The following is a 20,684-nucleotide window of genomic DNA, read 5'->3' as shown; positions in this document are numbered from 1 at the left end:
TATCATCTCAAATTCAAGATTTAAACATCAACTTAAAAATTACAAAAAAGCTTTCAGTTTTGTACTTTTTTTTATTCAATCAGGGAACACGGAGATTCAATAACATTACTGTCGCTCCTAATTGCTTATTTCAGTTTCAACAAAATGATTATAGTCTAAAAGAAAGAAGTGTTTCTCAGGTCAACTGAGTCTAACTACAGATCATTTTAAGAAAACAAAATAAAACCCAAAATTAAATTATTAACAGGAGAGGGTATCCATTTGAAACCTAATAAATACAATTTTCTACATAATTTGTTAATCGTTTTCCCTTGTAAAGCAATATTGTACTTGATGTAGTTAGCGTGCCATTATAATAATTTATGCCCTTTAAATTAAAGCCTTGCGCAGATTAAATATAAACAAATGACGTCGATGCAGATCCAGACGATTTGGTCATTCATTACAGTAAGATATCTATTAACACAGCATCTTGACAAGTGAGTGAAACGAAGGATCAAGTGAAAATGCTGATGTAAGCTAAATGTTGTTTAATAAAAAATAATCAAGTGTCATGTTATTCAAATTAAAAACCATTCTTCCTCATCTCCACCAGGAAGCTCGTTAAAAGTGTCACTAACATCATCATTGTCAAATTTTGATGCGTTAAAACTATCACAAAAAACGCTTTCATCACTTTCCTCGCTAAAATCTTGCGGAATATACAAATTATCCGGCCCAACATCCAACGTATATCTAGGTTGTTTTAATTTAACTTTTCTAAACGCCATATAATGTAAATGCGTATCTTTCACGTATGTGCAACGCTTGAACCCAAGCGCCTCGATGCCCTCCTTCCAACTTGTTACCATTTTCGCATGTTTATTTTGATGTGAAGAGTCCGGGGTGACGATCAATAACAGACCGTTCAGCTGCAGCAACTCGTGCGCTTTTTGACAGCATATCCAGCGTTGATACGGAGAAGGAAAGTACGATAACAAAAGCGAAAACACAACAACGTGAAAACTTTCTTTCGGTAGTCGCTCGACTGGGTTTTTTAATGTCCTCATGTAAGTTTCCACGGTATCTGGCGCAACTTGTAGCGGTTCTTGGATTTGTAGATTAAGAAAATCGCATCTGTATACGGTCTAGAAAGCAAGTCATAAGAAAGTGTGTGAATCAAATCATTATGCTACCCCATGGTTTAAGTTATTCGCTAATTTACAAAAGTGTCATGCAAAATTGTGTCGTATTGTGAATTGAATTATGAAATAATTGACGCTATGGTTTGCATTAATCATTTAATACATGTAAATTTAGTTAATGTGAATATGAATATTACGTTTCCTACGCTGGTGAGGTTTTTATATTCAATCATTGTAATCTAATTTATTACAAGATATTTTGGTAAAGGTCAGAAATACAGTATGTTTACTTTTCCTTTGAGGTTTCTATAATATTCAATTATTAAATTTAAATCAAATCTATTTCCATTGAGTCAGAAGAGCTTAATTTTCTGATTTTATTTAGATAATGTTTTTTTAACCGAAGTCTGAAATGTGTTTGATAGCCGAAATTGTTAATTATTCTTTTCATATTGCGTTGTGAGACTCCAGTAAAGAGTGCTTTATAAATGTTCGATATTATTAATTATTATCCCTCTTTACATCCCATCTGAAGCACAATGCACGATGATAATTATTTTGATCCCAAGCTTTTCCAATCCAACGCACTCAGTGATTTCATTTGGAATATTAATTTTTATAGTTGTAACTAAATTACTGAAATTTTTTTTTCGCATGCAATTATTTTACCTCAACTGCAGGTGATAGATCAATCCCAACTGATAAAAATTCTTTGTATTCTAAAAAAGGATTAAAACAGCTGCCCACGTCCAGTAACCTCAACTGACCGGTAACTGGTAATGATCTGGAAAACAAATATTAATTGATTGAATTTTGTTGTGGTACACTTGTCAGCTGGACTGTCTGTCCATTGCCAAAATTAAAAAAGAAAAGTATTGGTTAACGTTTTTCTTTTTGTTTGATCAATAAATATCTCTAATGCTAATTTTAATTAGTTGAAGATAACTAACGAATGACTCATGTCCATACTGCTGGTAACCATCTTTTGCTAAATATAACTTTTTTTTTTTCATCTGTATTTTCAAATTTAGTAATTAAATTTTGTTTGGTATGAAATTGTCATTTATTCAGAGAGTTTTATTAAATTACAAGGTAAAAACCAATGGGGAATACAATAGCTACTGGGTCCTGATATGTTACTTGCAAGAAATAAATTACAGTTGTAACCATTGCTAGCCAGAAGCACAGGTAATACTCAAAGGAGAGACTGTCGCCAGAATTATGCGCTCTGTAACTGTTTGCTAAATATATTTATGGATCATTTTAAAGCAAAATTAGAATAGTTTGACATGATTTGAGGGAAAGAAAGTGAGGGACTGAAATGAAAGCTTGCGGCACAATCTTGATAATTACTACATTATAGACACAATGTCTGAAAACACAGCCTTTTCAAATGATGTTTTTAATTTGAGCTTGCCAATATGCTAATAAGATACAGTAAGTTAGATCGAGCTCAAACGCTAACAAAGCCCTAACAATGATGTGACACTTTGGGTTTAGCTATGTGTTAACAAATACATTTCCCCCTTATTTGTTTCAGAGGAAAGCGTAAGGGGGACCCTCTGAATAACAAGGTTTGGCACTAGTCGTAAAATATTTATTTCCCCTTATTGTTTCACAGGAAAGTGTATAGAACCCTCTGAATAATAAGAGTTGCCACTTCTAGTCGTAAAACATAAATTTTCCCTTCACAGGAAAATGTACCATTCAAAGAGGGGTCCACAGAATAGGAGTGTCCCAAGGAATTGGTAAAAAAATTACTGAAATGGGAATGATTTATCATTGAAGTATTAAATTGTACGATTGTCTTTTGAAACATTTCGACCTTGGTGCAGACACTGATTGTAATAATTTCCGTAAGCATTTCATTAAATGCGTGAATAACGAACAAATCCACAAAACGACAGATAAAATCAGGACACGGTCAAGGCTGAACACTAAGGATAAATTAATTTGCTTAGATAAATTATTATTTCCCAAATTCCTAAAAACTAATAACTAAAATATAAACACAAAACACACAGGTTTTCTAATGCATAGGATAGAGTAGGAGAAATAAATAAAAATAATAAATATTATAAGGTCTTCCAATTCCTGTAAAGAAACCTCCGGGACCTGAAGTACCGGTTTAGACACCCTGCACCCCTATGCTTCTGTTGCTACATACATCCCTGGACAATCTTTTTTTTTTGGCGAAAAGTTTAACCATGTCAGACAGACTGCACACAAAGAAACTAACCAGAAATAATCCTCTATCAAATATCTTTATATTAAACTAAATTCAATTGTGGAGATCAATTATTCAAATGAGCGTGATAAAAATAAAAATTATTCCTTTGCTAAAAGACCTTTAAATAATAATTGAGATATTATTGCGAGTAAAAATAGATGACATTGAAAAACTTGACATCTCTGTGAACAACAAACTTTGAACGAAGACTAAAATGTTTGACGGCAGACAAGTCGAGGGAGCCCTGCGAGATTTAAAAGGTCATGAGAGGTTTATGACGTGTGAAATTATGACAAACAGGATTAGGTCATAGTTGATCCAAAAATTAAGAATAAAAGATTTATAAAATAAAACCACAGTGGAACACTAAATGATTCATTTTTAATGAGCTTAATGTTAAGGTTAGTCATTCTGGAACTTTCTTATTAGTTCTCAAAGCGTGGGCAGTCATTCCATATGTACATTCTCAGTAGCTCGTGGGCAATGATTTCATGTACAATACTTTTTAAGTAGCATGGGCAACCCACTCCAATTTCTTGCCAACATATTCTCTTTCCATCCAGATTTTACAGGAAAGGAACTCAAGAAACAACAAGATAATAAGTTGTATGTAGTAAAGGAAGCAGATTGTAACATTTTGTAGGATACTAATGTCGTGCTAAGATTCTAAAAGTTGTTGTTGTTGTTTATTGATTGATTCCACAAATAATACAAATATTATAAATCATTAAGTATAAATACTTGTTTTGAAAATTATCAGGAAAGAAAATATTATTTTAAATCTAAAAAATTCAATATAATAGAATGAAAGAAAATTTGTTTCCATAGAATAAAAGTAGAGCTTAGACATTGAAAAGTAGACTATATCAACAGAACTAATTAAGAATAAAGGTAGAATTTATGAAGTGCAAAAAACATAGACATTTTAATTAGGTTATCGTTAAAATTAACAACTAGACATTGCAGCTCAAGTTTGAGACGAAAAACAGACTTAAAAGATTTAGAACTTTTTAAGTTTAAAAAAAATAGGGGATTTTTTTCGACATAGGAACCTGTTTAACATGTGTTAAAAGGATGTGTTGACAATTAGGTACGAAGTGCAAAAATAAGACACCTTAAATTAGTTGAGCTACTGTATTCATTAATTTTAAATGTGAGAGGACACGACTTCTTTATTTTTAATACATGTTTTAATAAGACAGGAGGAGTGAATCTAATTGATAAATTGGTAAAGGAAGCAACCACGATCAGCTCAGGAAGAGTCAAAGTCAGCAGCCTCATATCGCAATATACTGTATTATGCAGTTTGGTTTAAGAATTCTATTTAGGGGTTACAAGGGTCAGACTGCATATACACAGGATCCCCCTCCCCCACCCTGCATGCTGAAACTTAAAGGCTTGCCAATAAGTTCTAGTGTAACTTTTTTACATGCATTAATGTTCTTCAGAATGTTTCATTCTAATGTTTGCTATTCAACTCGCAGCGGACAGTAATTTCAGATGAATAAAATATGCGTAAATTTGTTTGTACGTGCAAAAACTTCAACAATTTTCTGTTCCAATCTATCAACATTTTCCAAAACAAAGAAAATGACGGCAGACAAACAACACAATCAGAAACGTTGACAAAGTAAAACACATGTTTCCCCTTGTTGATTACTTTAGTATCTATAGACTGGCCTACAGTTTTATGTTATGACTAAATCTTTCCATTCTTCTGACCTGGATGGATTTGTTTGGCCGATGCAATGATGTTATCAAGCAAGCCACAGAAATTAATAAGGTAGTCTGCAAAAAAATCAAGGCCAATTTGAGTTAAGCTTGGTAGGTTGTTATGATGTGTTGTTGTTGTTGCTAACGTTTTCCGTCTTCCGACATTACGCTTTCCACAATTTGTTTCCATTTTTTTCTGTTTATGGCAGGATGGTTTGTTATTTTGTTAGTGTCTACTAGTCCTTGTATGTCTTTCTTTATTTGATTCATCCAGTTATTTCTTGGTCTTCCTACGGGTCGTTTTACTTTCCTGTTAGTTTCCTTAATTGTTTGTTTGATTGGGGTATCATCCGGTAATCTAATTATGTGTCCATACCATTTTAGTCTCCTTCGTTTAATTCTTTTACTCCATTCTTCTTGTTTTGTTATCTCGTATATTTTCGTGTTACACACTCTATCTGTTAATTTAATATCTATCATCTTTCGCAACATTTTCCTGTGATATATATCTATACTCTCTTGTAATTTTTTGTTTAGTACCCAGAGTTCACTGTTATATAAGAAAATACTTGCTATGTATGCGTCAAACAAATGGGATTTCACGTCTATAGACATCGTTTTGTGTTCTAGCGATGACTTCAGCTTGTTATATGCCATAGCTGCTAGTGATTTTCTTCTTTTAATGTCTTTTTCTGTGTCCAAGATACTACCGAGGTATTTGCATTCTTCCCATTTACTATCGGTGTTTCTTCCTATTAGGTATTCTTCTGTTTTACTTTCGTTTATCTTTAGATTGAATTCTGCTAATTTCTCTGTTACATTTTTCTTTATTTTAGTTATGTGTTCTTTTGAGTCGCTAATAAATGAAATGTCATCTGCATACTGCATCTGGATATTAAGCTGTTGTAGGGGTAGTGGTGTTGTGTTTGCTGATTCGAGTGCCTTTGCTAGGTATAGTGTGAACAGTATCGGAGACATACAGTCACCGTTATGATGTAATAACTTTCTATTTGGCGTACTGTATACATTGATGGTCTAGCTCTGTCCCTCATAACTTTGGTGTTAAATATGGACATCTACTGCACTTAGTCTTCTGATGGTTTTTATTGAGTATGAGAAGGAATAGTGACTGCCTTAATTAATAATTGCAATAGATTAATTACATGATTAAGATGTTATGTACGACTATTTGTTAGTTAAGTACAGTAAAAGAATTGGAGTCAGTGACAGGTTTCTACTGGTACCTGACAATGCGAGTTATAAAAAAATAACTATGTGTCAATTAGGGTACAGAGCTCCAGACAGTGATAGCAGCAACAAAAATAGACCACGTACCAGAAATTATATATGACCTAACGTGTCACTTGTAGGAATCATATTTGTGTTTAACTGACGTTTAAAACTAACATGAATCTGGGATATGATGAGGGAAAAAAACTGACAGAATATGGACATTATTAGTGATTGCATCAAATAACATGATTGTTGCACATGCACAACACGGCAACTGAACAGAGCATGCTCACAAACCAAAATGTTTGGTACAGCTTCCTCAGCTACATTCATTTCCTTATTTAGTTAGGCTTGAGAAACTCAAGAGTTCTTTTCAGACCTAATATACGTGGTGTACCGCAAACTTTATATCAACATTTGATTTCGCCATGAAAACCTTCAAACAATGAAGCATGATGTGTAATTTTTTTTCTATGAAGCAAATAAAAACCAGACAAAACCGTTTATCAGGGGCGTTAATAATAATTGTCATTTTTTCTTCCGTAATTCATATTGTTCTTATTAATATCATAACTTATCTGATTTACTTATAGACATTGCGTCTATTATTCAAGTTACTCGTATTGTCTGGAAAAAGAGATAAACCACCTTTTAATAAGAAACAAGAATTAGTGATATCTACAGTAAAATGTAATTTTACATTGGCGTCAAAGAAATTAAATATTGCGTAAAGTTTAGCTTATTCTTAGAATGTATTCAACTTGATAAGTGTGTATATTTAAGATTAGCACTCTTTGTCTAAATAGTATTTTTCATTTATAAAATTTAAGAAAGGTATGGTAACTTAGGAGGTGGACAGCCGAGTGGTTAGGACACTTGACTGTCATACTTGACCCGGGTTAAATTCCCGACAACTCCCAGTCCACTCAGCTGTAAATGAGTACCTAGTTGAAAATACTAGAGAGAAAAAAGGCGGCATGGAAAGGAACTGGCCATCCTACCACATAAAGCCGAGGCTTAGTACAATCAGCTCCTACGTTCAGAGAACATGGGACTCGCCTTTACCTTTTATGAAATTGATTATCAATTACTAATACTATATCACTAGTTTTCGAGAAATTCAGTATAAAAAGTTTATTTATTGCCGAAATGTTTTGACAAAGGGCCAAATAAATCCATATTATGTAAGTGGCTGGTTTTGGCTGACAGTTTGAATAAATAATGCTAGCAAAGTACAATAATAAAAAATCTCAAATAAATGCAAATTTGTTATGTTAACGATCAATGTTTGACCATTTTCAGACAATTCCATGATCTTATTTTAGACAGAAAGTTGTATTAATCATGTTTAACATGGTGATTACGTAAAAAGGAATGTTAAATTTCCTTTTAATCATAAAGGGTCAAGTATTCGAAAGTGAATCTGTTGCGAGACGTTCATTAATGAGTTGATTGAACTTCAAACAGAAGGAAACGCATGAAGAAAACAACTTGAAACTTTTCAAAGCCGATTCGAACATCAGGAAATCAGTTAACAACCTTTATGCGAAATCATAGAATACGAAATGAGCTGCTATATGGCGTGAGATTAAATGAATCTGATTGGTTGAACACTTGCAGACAACAGGGAAAGCTTAACTCTGCATTCGATCAACAATTTTTTATAAGGATTTTGGTAATTTGTTATCTTTTAATTACTTCAATATTGTAGATATTGTTTAAGAAAATTATTGAAGAATTTTTTTTTATAAGTTAAACCCAATATTTATTTCACATTATTACGTTTTACAAAAAAAGAACAGTTCTCACTGATTTTTTGTCAACAGGTTATTTTAATGTATGACCCTGGCGTCCTATGACCTAGTTCCTATAGCACATAAAGAAAACTCATAGATCCCAGTAATATATATATTGACTTAAATAATAAATTATTTATGTTTATAAAGGTTCCTCGATGACACAGAATTGAAGGCATGTGACAAAATAAATTAAAGTTGAACTATCAAAATATTAGCACCATTCAGCTACCCAAAAACAGGATATTTTCCAATGGTAGATCGCTATTAGTAACACATATAATTAATAATATTATTCAAAAATAGAAAAAGTAGTTCATAATTTAATTTTTGATGTTTAGTGTCACCAACTAGCCATCCATTAATAGAAGGATGAGTCTATGTACGGCGACTATAGAATGGACATGATTTACTATGACTTTTACCCGATAGAAGATTGAAATATTTTGTTATGAAAATGTATATATAGTCACTAGATACTTACATGGTATTATACTTATTTGATTGCTCCACTTGACTTAAACTTTTCTGTTCCGTGATTCCATTAGTAAAGTCATGATGTTGACGTCTTCGGTCTTTGGCAAGCGCTTTGTCCATTCCACCATACTTAAAGTAGTCCATACATGTACGATAACACCATTTGATTCGGTCATCTTGGTGCTTGGTGGACCAATGATCGACGGCCAAATGCTGCATGGCATATGCGTATTCACCGAGGCCTGCTTCATCGTGGCAATGCTCAGCCCAAATCTTCTTAAAGTCGCCATCAGCTTTGGGAGAAAAAAAACCAAAATATAACTGTTAATGCACTAAAATGCTTTAATAGAATCAATTTTTTTATTTGTATTTTTTAATTGTTAATATTTAATAATAAATATACTGTAAACAGTTGATGAAACTATAGTACAGTAAATTGATGATGATGATGATGATATTAATGATGACATAATAGTAATCAACTTAAACATTCAGGCATTTAGTATTAAAACAGTAAAATAATAAAAATTACACAAGTTAAATGAAGGAAGAAAAGACTAATCATTTTATCTGATGTCATACAAAATATGATTTCATATTTTACAATTTACATAAATAAATAAATTAAGAACTTAAAAATTAAATTAATAGCTTAAGTCGACCTGAGATGGAAAGAATGCAAATTTTAGAATAAAAAAAAGCGACAATCCTTGAAAATTACTATTTTGATTGAATAAAAGTTTGTTAGTTTAGAAAAAAACAAATAAAAATCATGTTAAGCCATTTGAAACCCGACAATAGACAAACAGACAGACTTACAAGGCACTGGTTGTAACCACCATTCTACGTAACTATCAAGATAGGTTTGTAAGAGACGCACAGAATATTCCATACCGTTCCAGTCCATGTCCTGTTTTTAAACAGCTGATCATAGACTAAATCCATTTTATAGTGTAGTCATTGAAAATAGCAGAAAGCGTTGTGCTCCTCAAGCCTCGCTGGGCGGTCCTTCCTGTTTTGCAGCACTGTCAAGTTTTTCCTGCACGTCGTGCTGTGCAGCTTTTTATTCAATGACCTGGGGAAACCCTGGGGAAACATACATTCAGCTTGTTGTGCTTAGCTCTCCAGCGGGCATGCGTCAATTGTGAAAAAAACTTCCAATTCTTGTCATTATACTGTAGCCCTATTGCATCCAGATTTCTAGGATTTATACTTAACACAGTCATAAAGAAATTTAGCTTTAATCAACAAACAATATTAATTATTTTTATTTGACTAGGAACTTGATAGTTTACTGCAGCAACAAACATTGGCCCAGGTAAAACTACTTGATGCATGTTTATAAATCAATGATTTACTGCAGCAAACACTCATTTGGTAATTTTGATAAAATATCAGCTGATCAAAAATGAAAGTGCCATTTACAATGTGTTATGAGTCAACAACATATAAACTATTTTAGAAACCGTTAGTTACCTGATCATATTGGTAAATTGTTTAAGGATGCTTTCAAAGAGACCCCTGGGGGGCAAAAAACAATTTACCGTAGTTTTAAATTGGTTTCATACTACAATTTTATTAACTGTGCCTTTATCGGATGCTTTGTATTTTTGTGTGTATTATTAGTATTTTTACCAGTTTTTGTTTTTTTAAGATGTACTGTATCTCTATCAATCATTCTTACCAGGGTCCAATAAGTATTTAAAGTGCACGCAAGTACCTGTATGTAACATGTTGAAAATGTTTTGTAATAACAAAATGATAAAAATTTATTTTAGGAAAAGTTTAAAAACATCCCTGGTTCGAAAAAAAGTTATAATAATTTCCTTTTTTAATAAATTCTTTAGAAATGTGGCGACGTTTTGGCAGACTAATGTAAAAACTGTTATTAGAAAGTAGCTAGATAAAATGCAAGCAATGAGGCATTAAGGGTGATGCTTAATTTACAGGTTTTACACTAGCTTTAATACATGTGTTGCATATTTCTACTGATTATCTTGTTTATGTCTGAGCAGGATTTCATGAGTTCATGGTTTATGGTACAAAGGGCATGATGATGATGACGGTAAAATGATAGAGGACTAGAGGATTTGGGGGGGGGGGGGGACACTTGTGGGTGATAATGGTTTATTCTAATTGTACCAGTGTATTATAAATCTGCTCATACATACAATCATATGATATTGAATATCTATTTACAGCAGCTGGCCTCTGAAGTGAGTTTATCTCTCAATTTATCTCGCACAATAATTCATCCCACTCATTCAGTTAATTAATTGACTGTTTTTCTATGAATGCGGAAAAAAGTCTTAAACAATTTTGGAAAATGTATCAAAACATAGTTTTTCAGTAAACAACTTATTTTTGTTGAATACATTGACCACTTCTATCACCAGTCTACAGTCTTCCATCAAACCCCAAGTAACACATACAACCATAATTCTATAGAGCCTTATGATCAATACAAAATTATTGTGTTTTTAGGATAAATCAAAGCATTATTACTCTGGTTTGTACCTCTAACTTCTAATTTTTTGATCTATAATTGTCAATTACAAGCTACAAACCACAAGCTTCCTGTTTTTGCGTAAAAGCTTTTCAAGAACATAAACCGTCTCGTAATTTAAACAATCGATATATTTATATAATATAGTTAAAAGTAAAAGCATTGAAATAATTTATGTACAATATATTTATATATTGTACTTAAGGAAATGCTTAAAGATGTATTGTCCCCCTGAAAAAATAATTCTTCAAAAAAATGTTGCTGAATAAGCCATTTTAATGTCACATATTAATCATCTACTTTGACCAAAAATTGGATTTTTAAAAAAGTATTTACCTGAAAAAATGTAATTTAAAGCAAAAAATGGTCAAATTGGCTGCCAGCCAATGGATTTTTGGTTGAATTTAACCATTTATTTTGTCATTTTATAAGTGAAACATTACTTTTTTTTTCATTTTTCGTTCTATGAAAGTGATTAACTTTATTAAAACTACAAAATAACATATTCAAAGTCTGATTAAATTAATCTTAATTTTTCTTGTTTTTGGGGGACAATACATCTTTAAGTACAATATATTTATATATTGTACTTGCTTAAGTACAATGTTGGAAAAGAAACATAAACTTTCCTGATGTAAATATAACCAAAAAAGAATAAATTACTAATAAGTTTTGACTCGGTTTACATGGTGGTATTCTCCAAAGTATTGTTGGCTCACAAACAAGAACATATTATTTCTAACTTAAACCTTAAGATATTTACAGCAAGTTTTTAGAAATTAGGCCAATGTGCAATTCTCTAAAATTTCTTAACACTTAATGTAAATTTCAATCAAGGTCAAGCCAATTAAATTATGATTGTATGATAGACAGAAAACAACATTAATTGAATCAAATTAACATTATTTCTAAGCCTTGGCCTTGTGGTTTGTCCAGGGTCATTACGCTGGTGAATCCCAAGGTCATTGCAAGCCCTGGAGATCCTGTTTTCCCCAACTGCAGTGGTCACATGACTACATTACATGTCAAAACTGATATGTATATAAAATACAAATGCTGCAACAAATACATATAGAGTGAAGGCTCCATGCATCATCCTCTATTTGTGAAAACATCTTTTTAATCTTATCTAAGGGTATGTTCAGATCTATGGAGTTATGCTTTCGTATCGCAAGCAGTGTCATATTATAATTAACGTCGTAACAGAAAAGTGTTCAGATTTGCCTAACTAACGCTTTCGTTTCAAACTGAAGTGTCACCGATTTGGGCGAACATATGGTATGCAGGAATGATTTTGATTGGTTAGAGGTCAAAATCGTTGATGCATGACTTTCGTATCGTAAGCGGCGTTCACTAATCTTGTACCTTGAGCTGTCATAACGAACAAAAGAGTAGTGTCGTATGAGGTGGCTTACACTAATCTTTTCCTGGTTCAGACCTATGGAGTTGTACGCCGCGTACAATACGAAAGCATAACTCCGTAGGTCTGAACAGGCCCTAAGCCTATATAGACATTTAATATTCTCATTCTGTTTTTGTCCTGAGAATGATGTGCAGTATAATATTTATGTCAAAGGTGTTGGTAGATTTATATGTACTCTTAATATAGTACGTTCACATCTTTTTGTCCAATTCTATGTACTAGTGACAGTGCAGTATATTCCTGTTATTGTAACCATATTTGTGTATGTGTATATGTATTTATATATACTGTATTAACAAATCAGGTAAAGAACATTAATTATAAACTGCCCGGTGATATACTGAAATTTAATTAATTAATTTGAAACGATAAAGATGAGGAAATCTGTGAGAATGAGAAAAAGTCGCCCCAACCGAGACTCGAACTCGGACCGCCTGCTTGATATGCAGATGTCCTAACCATTAGACCACTGGGGCTTTCATGGTATTGTTCGAACTCGATTGGATAGCGACTCTTTAACATTCTCGGCGTGGTACAGCGGAACAGCACTAGTCTTCAGTTGTATATTTGTATATATTTTTTCATTTACCGATGTCAGTACTTATTTCATTTATATTATATCATGAAAATATAGAAATATAATTTTAAATAATTTTGATAAAGAAGATGTTAGTTATGTTATTATTTATACTGTAATTTTTTATCCTCAATTATATAATTATATACTCTAGGTTTATTTTATTTTTTTATTTGAGTAATGTGTTTTGTTTGTGCGAGACAAGTTTTAACTTCTAGAAGGGATCCATGATAATAATGACTACCAATTACTGCTTTATCTATGTTCACTTTAATATCTTTTTCCTATTTTGTATACGTTCATTCATTATTATCTGAATAAATGTTATCTGAATTATCTGAATTAATGCAGACATTAATGTCATTTTTATTCTGTTATTGATAGACCAACAAATAAAAGTTGAAATCATACAATGTCATTTTGAAGGAAATGATATTTTACACAAGAAAGAAATTGTACCTTGATATTGAAAAGTCTAAATAGAGATTACTGCAGAAGGGAAGTAAATCATCGTCTAAAATAATCCACCCTCCTCAGATTATCGAACCATCTGCAGCAGCAGCAGCCCCTGGCAAGCGTTTAGTCATATCCCTACCACCCATCCCCCTACTTCAAAGTGCATTCACCTCACAGTGATGTCAAATAACAGGTCTACATACATTTAAAGCCATTTGATTTCATGGTCATAATTTACAAATTTATTTTTAAAAACTTGACAAACTCGAAAGCCTAAAAAACAACCCTGGCAATAATAACAACTACTGTATTTATCAAGTTGCAGAGACAATAATTCTGGCAAAATGTCAAATTTAAATTACAAACTGGGTCCAGAAATTATGTAGCTAGCTCAACACAAGTTTTTTTATTGAGAATAAACTCCTAAATCCCTGTACTTAGGCATCTAAAGTTTGCATCGAGGGACCGTAAAAAAGGAAAATATTTCACATTTAAAATTGAACATGAACTTTGAGTATTATAGGTCAATATCATTGGCACAATATTTGAGAATTTCACCAACACTTTACTTAGACATATCATTGAGATGTACAGAAATATATAGGGGAGACACATCAGATACAGTACATAGGGGAGATGCATCAGATATACATAGGGAGAAGGACAGCAATAAAGGATAGTAAGCTCTAGTCTACACTATCAAACTAGTTTGACAAAAAAAGTGTGATGTGCCCAAATATGGTAGTGAAAGTTTGATAGTGTAGACAGAGCTTAAAGGATAGTTAGACAACCAAAGTTGATGAAGCAGATGATGAATGTGAGAGAAATCATGAAAGGGAAGTTGGAATTATACAAACAATGCAAACAATAAGTCAATTACAGATTGAATTCAAATCTAATAATACTAATAGTACAAGTACAATTCCAAATTTTAAAAAACCTTAAAATCGGGCCAACTACTGTACTAATACAGTACTATAAATAGGCTATACTAATTAATAAAATGATATCTTTTAGTGTAAGTAGTACTGAATTGAATTGGGAATACAGTAGGTAGTGGGTTCCTAAGTTGGTGACTGACCTGGAGTGTAGCCTACAGTAGGTCACCAGTCTGGGGCGATAAAATCACTTGAAATTGGAAATAAATGCAAGCCTTTCAAGTGTCCCATGGGATGAGGTTGTCATAGACACTTCTGTGAAATGTCTTTATCATGAGACAAGATGTCATATCAAAAGGATTCGTACAGAGTAAATTAATTTACCAGAACTTTAGCTTCCTAAGCCTAGTATTATGATGTAATACACATGACGAGTAAAAGCTAAAGACCAGCAGGGGGATAACTGCACTAGTACACCTCCAAGTTACTTGTTCACAGACCAGCAGGGGGATAAGTGCACTAGTACACCTCCAAGTTACTTGTTCACAGACCAGCAAGGGGGATAAGTGCACTAGTACACCTCCAAGTTACTTGTTCACAGGCCAGCAGGGGGATAAGTGCACTAATACACCTCCAAGTTACTTGTTCACAGACCAGCAGGGGGATAAGTGCACTAGTACACCTCCAAGTTACTTGTTCACAGACCAAAAGGGGGATAAGTGCACTAATACACCTCCAAGTTACTTGTTCACAGACCAGCAGTGGGATAAGTGCACTAGTACACCTCCAAGTTACTTGTTCACAGACCAAAAGGGGGATAAGTGCACTAGTAGTACACCTCTAAGTTACTTTTTCACAGACCAACAGGGGGATAAGTGCACTAGTACACCTCCAAGTTACTTGTTCACAGACCAAAAGGGGGATAAGTGCACTAGTACACCTCCAATTTATTTGTTCACACCAGCAGGGGGAGAAGTGCACTAGTACACCTCCAAGTTACTTGTTCACAGACCAGCAGGGGGATACTGTAAGTGCACTAGTACACCTTCAAGTTACTTGTTCACAGACCAGCAGGGGGATAAGTGCACTAGTACACCTCCAAGTTACTTGTTCACAGACCAGCAGGGGGATAAGTGCACTAGTACACCTCCAAGTTACTTGTTCACAGACCAGCAGGGGGATAAGTGCACTAGTAGTACACCTCCAAGTTACTTGTTCACAGACCAGAAGGGGTATAAGTGCACTAGTACACCTCCAATTTATTTGTTCACACCAGCAGGGAGGATAAGTGCACTAGTACACCTCCAAGTTACTTGTTCACAGACCAGCAGGGGGATACTGTAAGTGCACTAGTACACCTTCAAGTTACTTGTTCACAGACCAGCAGGGGGATAAGTGCACTAGTACACCTCCAAGTTACTTGTTCACAGACCAGCAGGGGGATAAGTGCACTAGTACACCTCCAAGTTACTTGTTCACAGACCAAAAGGGGGATAAGTGCACTAGTAGTACACCTCCAAGTTACTTGTTCACAGACCAGCAGGGGATAAGTGCACTAGTACACCTCCAAGTTACTTGTTCACAGACCAGCAGGGGGATAAGTGCACTAGTACACTCCAAGTTACTTGTTCACAGACCAGCAGGGGGATAAGTGCACTAGTACACCTCCAAGTTACTTGTTCACAGACCAGCAGGGGGATAAGTGCACTAGTAGTACACCTCCAAGTTACTTGTTCACAGACCAGAAGGGGTATAAGTGCACTAGTACACCTCCAAGTTACTTGTTCACAGACCAGCAGGGGGATAAGTGCACTAGTAGTACACCTCCAAGTTACTTGTTCACAGACCAGCAGGGGGATAAGTGCACTAGTACACCTCCAAGTTACTTGTTCACAGACCAGCAGGGGGATAACTGCACTAGTACACCTCCAAGTTACTTGTTCACAGACCAGCAGGGGGATAAGTGCACTAGTACACCTCCAAGTTACTTGTTCACAGACCAGCAAGGGGGATAAGTGCACTAGTACACCTCCAAGTTACTTGTTCACAGGCCAGCAGGGGGATAAGTGCACTAATACACCTCCAAGTTACTTGTTCACAGACCAGCAGGGGGATAAGTGCACTAGTACACCTCCAAGTTACTTGTTCACAGACCAAAAGGGGGATAAGTGCACTAATACACCTCCAAGTTACTTGTTCACAGACCAGCAGTGGGATAAGTGCACTAGTACACCTCCAAGTTACTTGTTCACAGACCAAAAGGGGGATAAGTGCACTAGTAGTACACCTCTAAGTTACTTTTTCACAGACCAACAGGGGGATAAGTGCACTAGTACACCTCCAAGTTACTTGTTCACAGACCAAAAGGGGGATAAGTGCACTAGTACACCTCCAATTTATTTGTTCACACCAGCAGGGGGAGAAGTGCACTAGTACACCTCCAAGTTACTTGTTCACAGACCAGCAGGGGGATACTGTAAGTGCACTAGTACACCTTCAAGTTACTTGTTCACAGACCAGCAGGGGGATAAGTGCACTAGTACACCTCCAAGTTACTTGTTCACAGACCAGCAGGGGGATAAGTGCACTAGTACACCTCCAAGTTACTTGTTCACAGACCAGCAGGGGGATAAGTGCACTAGTAGTACACCTCCAAGTTACTTGTTCACAGACCAGAAGGGGTATAAGTGCACTAGTACACCTCCAATTTATTTGTTCACACCAGCAGGGAGGATAAGTGCACTAGTACACCTCCAAGTTACTTGTTCACAGACCAGCAGGGGGATACTGTAAGTGCACTAGTACACCTTCAAGTTACTTGTTCACAGACCAGCAGGGGGATAAGTGCACTAGTACACCTCCAAGTTACTTGTTCACAGACCAGCAGGGGGATAAGTGCACTAGTACACCTCCAAGTTACTTGTTCACAGACCAGCAGGGGGATAAGTGCACTAGTAGTACACCTCCAAGTTACTTGTTCACAGACCAGCAGGGGATAAGTGCACTAGTACACCTCCAAGTTACTTGTTCACAGACCAGCAGGGGGATAAGTGCACTAGTACACTCCAAGTTACTTGTTCACAGACCAGCAGGGGGATAAGTGCACTAGTACACCTCCAAGTTACTTGTTCACAGACCAGCATGGGGATAAGTGCACTAGTAGTACACCTCCAAGTTACTTGTTCACAGACCAGAAGGGGTATAAGTGCACTAGTACACCTCCAAGTTACTTGTTCACAGACCAGCAGGGGGATAAGTGCACTAGTAGTACACCTCCAAGTTACTTGTTCACAGACCAGCAGGGGGATAAGTGCACTAGTACACCTCCAAGTTACTTGTTCACAGACCAGCAGGGGGATAAGTGCACTAGTACACCTCCAAGTTACTTGTTCACAGACCAGCAGGGGGATAAGTGCACTAGTACACCTCCAAGTTACTTGTTCACAGACCAAAAGGGGGATAAGTGCACTAGTACACCTCCAAGTTACTTGTTCACAGACCAGCAGGGGGATAAGTGCACTAGTACACCTCCAAGTTACTTGTTCACAGACCAGCAGGGGGATAAGTGCACTAGTACACCTCCAAGTTACTTGTTTATGTAGACTAAGCATAACAATAACATACTACCTTAATGAAGGTTATAACTAATTGTTATCAAACATAATAAAATAAATGAAACATGTGGAACACAAAATTTTAAAAAGAAATTTGAAAACTCTGCTTCATAAATGACCAAACCAAATAAAAAAATATACTTGTTAAGCGTCACACCCTCATAAATTTTCAGGGGAGGGGGGGGGGGCGTTTTTTTTTTTTTTTTACTTTTTATGGAGGTATATTTTTGCGCGATGGACGTTTTGGCCCACTATATTTAAAATGCGAAACAGAACAAAATTGACTATGTATGAAATATTATTGCCGATGACAAAATTGAGTTTTGTATTGTTTATATCCAGACGAGCGAAATTGTAGGCCCTAGGCTAACTAATCCGTCCAAGCTGATACCCCCGCCTCACTCATCGGCCATGGTCCGCCGTCTCTCGCTCGACTCATCTATCCAGGAAATTCCCTATTGCGAGAAGCATGATGTTGGTCTCAATAATACTAAATAGTGGGCTGATTTATAGTTTGAAAACAGCTTACGGAATTTCTTAAGTGAATTTTTTGTTCAACGTAAAGTATTCATTCTTCTTTGATGAATCCCTTGCCAATTGCTGTGTAAATCAGTTATTTAAAGTTGTGATGTGAAAAGTGTGTATAATTATTCCACAGGTAAACCAGGCATAAGAAAACCCATCGCCCAACAGGACCTCGTGGTGTGCCGATCTCGAGCGCGAGATCATCGTAAACAAAATTGGTAGAGTCCATTATGTATGGGGTGTTTCCTATTTACGAACCTATAAAAAACGCGCTTCGACCACTGTGTAGGCAAAATATTTATTTCATTAAATCCCTAAATTGATAATCGCGTATTCTGTAATCACGTGACTGATGATGTAATCCTCAGCGACGTACTAAATGCACGTGATTTAATGTGTTGGGGAAAAAGCTTGCTGTTTACCACATTACATGATTCATGGTGCTATTCGCGTTTCCTTGACGTAAATCAATTGTTTTCACCAAATTGCCGTTGTCGACATAGAGCGATCGGCGGCTAGCGTGGCTAAGCTAAAAAGTACGTATTTTCAAAAATTACACTAGTCTAGCAAACATTTGCTAGTTTTGAAATTTTCAACTAGCAATTATGAAGAATCTACTGTACTAGCAAAATGCTAGTTTGCTAGCGTGAATTTCGAGCCCTGCTCTGGAGCTGGGCCGGGCCGCTGAACTTTCCGTTGTATATGGGTAAACAAAAAATAAAAATAAAAAGAGAGGTGGCTGGATAATCAGGAGCGGGCGGTGACGCTTAAAAACTTGTATGTTTTTTTATTTGGCCTGAATATAGTAAGATAATTTTACTAACCTTCCCTGAATTTCTTGCGCAACTTTGCATGAACTCCTTTGACAACTTGACTGGTTTTTTCTTGACATCCTTCCTGGGAGCAGGCACAAGCCATGCTGATGAGTTATTTTATGCTGTGCAGGTCCTGAATCTTATTTGTAAATTAAAATTCCTTGTACCTGAAAGAAAGAACAAATGCATTTATTTATTTATTCAACAATATTTAAAGAGGGTAGGGTGACCCAGCCAGCGTAAGCTGATTTTGAGGGGCCCTCAACAATACAAAATTCAATAAAGTATTATTACAACAATAGTTAAAATTCAATAAAATTTACATTTACAAAGTTTATTGCCTGGTGGGTGGGATGGATATTGAGTGCGACTACATCAATATGCATTGATTTATTATTATAAATAAATATATGTAATTTATTTTACATATTATTCAGTATGCCACATAACAACCAATTTGAGTTAAATTCTCCTGAAGTAACTGTTTAACGGAGGGGGTTGTATGATGACTATGGAAATGTTGAAAAATATTCTTATAATTAAATTATAAATACAATATACTAATATTAATAATAATATTAATTTATTATTAATTAGTTATTATTAACTTTATAAACAAATTCGAAATATGTATGTAATGTTAGTAATGTATATATAAATAATATAGCCTAACTAGGCCTATTGTTATTAACAAATATTAATAAAGCATAACATTTTAAAAATGCCTGGGCATAGTATTTTAGATAGGGGCATGTCCTGTTTGAATGACTGGCCTACTTGGAAGGTTTGTTGTTGATACAGTAGAACAGTAAGAACAAGTCTAGATAGCCTGATTCTCTAGCTAGTAGGCCCCTACTAGACTACTCTCTGCTAGTAGGCTACCTCTAGAGGGCTGCAGTGCTGCTACTACTACCCTCTAGTAGGCTAGTTAGTTTTATTTAGTAGGGCCTAGCTAGCTAGCTAGGCCTCCTACACTAGTTTAGTAATGGCCTCTAGCTAGGAAGCAGTGCACAGACTACATTGGTACCAATAACTTAAAAATATGCACACCTCTTGCATGCAATAATTTGCTAATTTATTGACGAAAAGGCGATAAATAAACGGTTAAAAACAAATTAAATCATTTCGATTGTTTTGACTATATCTGTTATACTGCCCTCTCTTTTTTTGTCTGTTGTGTTCTTTAAATGTTGCTAACGACTAATACGTTGAAAATGTATTAAAACGCGTTTAAATTTGTCATCTGGTGGTTTGTTGACAGCCTCATCCTAGAGGGCGGAATTTAATGTCTCTTTTTTACACCACCCGTTCGGATAG

The 20,684-nt window shown here is 35.1% G+C and overlaps 1 protein-coding gene across 2 annotated transcripts; it reads right to left on the bottom strand.

The window, feature by feature from the left end:
* Nucleotides 1-51: 51 nt before the first annotated feature.
* Nucleotides 52-20,517, bottom strand: LOC140059552 (S-adenosylmethionine sensor upstream of mTORC1-like). 2 transcript variants are annotated; one of them, XM_072105494.1, is made up of 5 exons: nt 20,418-20,517; nt 19,377-19,534; nt 8,581-8,866; nt 1,794-1,908; nt 52-1,127 (listed from the first exon to the last, which is right to left on the bottom strand). In XM_072105494.1, the coding sequence occupies exons 2-5, from the start codon at nt 19,468-19,470 to the stop codon at nt 561-563; spliced, it is 1,062 nt and encodes a 353-aa protein (XP_071961595.1). In that variant the 5' UTR covers nt 19,471-19,534; nt 20,418-20,517; the 3' UTR covers nt 52-560. The 2 variants fall into 2 exon arrangements, with proteins under 2 accessions (XP_071961595.1, XP_071961596.1); XM_072105495.1 differs by lacking the exons at nt 19,377-19,534; nt 20,418-20,517 and adding an exon at nt 9,393-9,801.
* Between the last annotated feature and the right edge of the window lie 167 nt (nt 20,518-20,684).

Source organism: Antedon mediterranea, chromosome 9, assembly GCF_964355755.1.
Source record: "Antedon mediterranea chromosome 9, ecAntMedi1.1, whole genome shotgun sequence".
NCBI lineage: Eukaryota > Metazoa > Echinodermata > Crinoidea > Comatulida > Antedonidae > Antedon > Antedon mediterranea.
The sequence above is the reverse complement of the archived record's forward strand: the minus strand, read 5'-3'. Positions and strand labels throughout refer to the sequence as shown.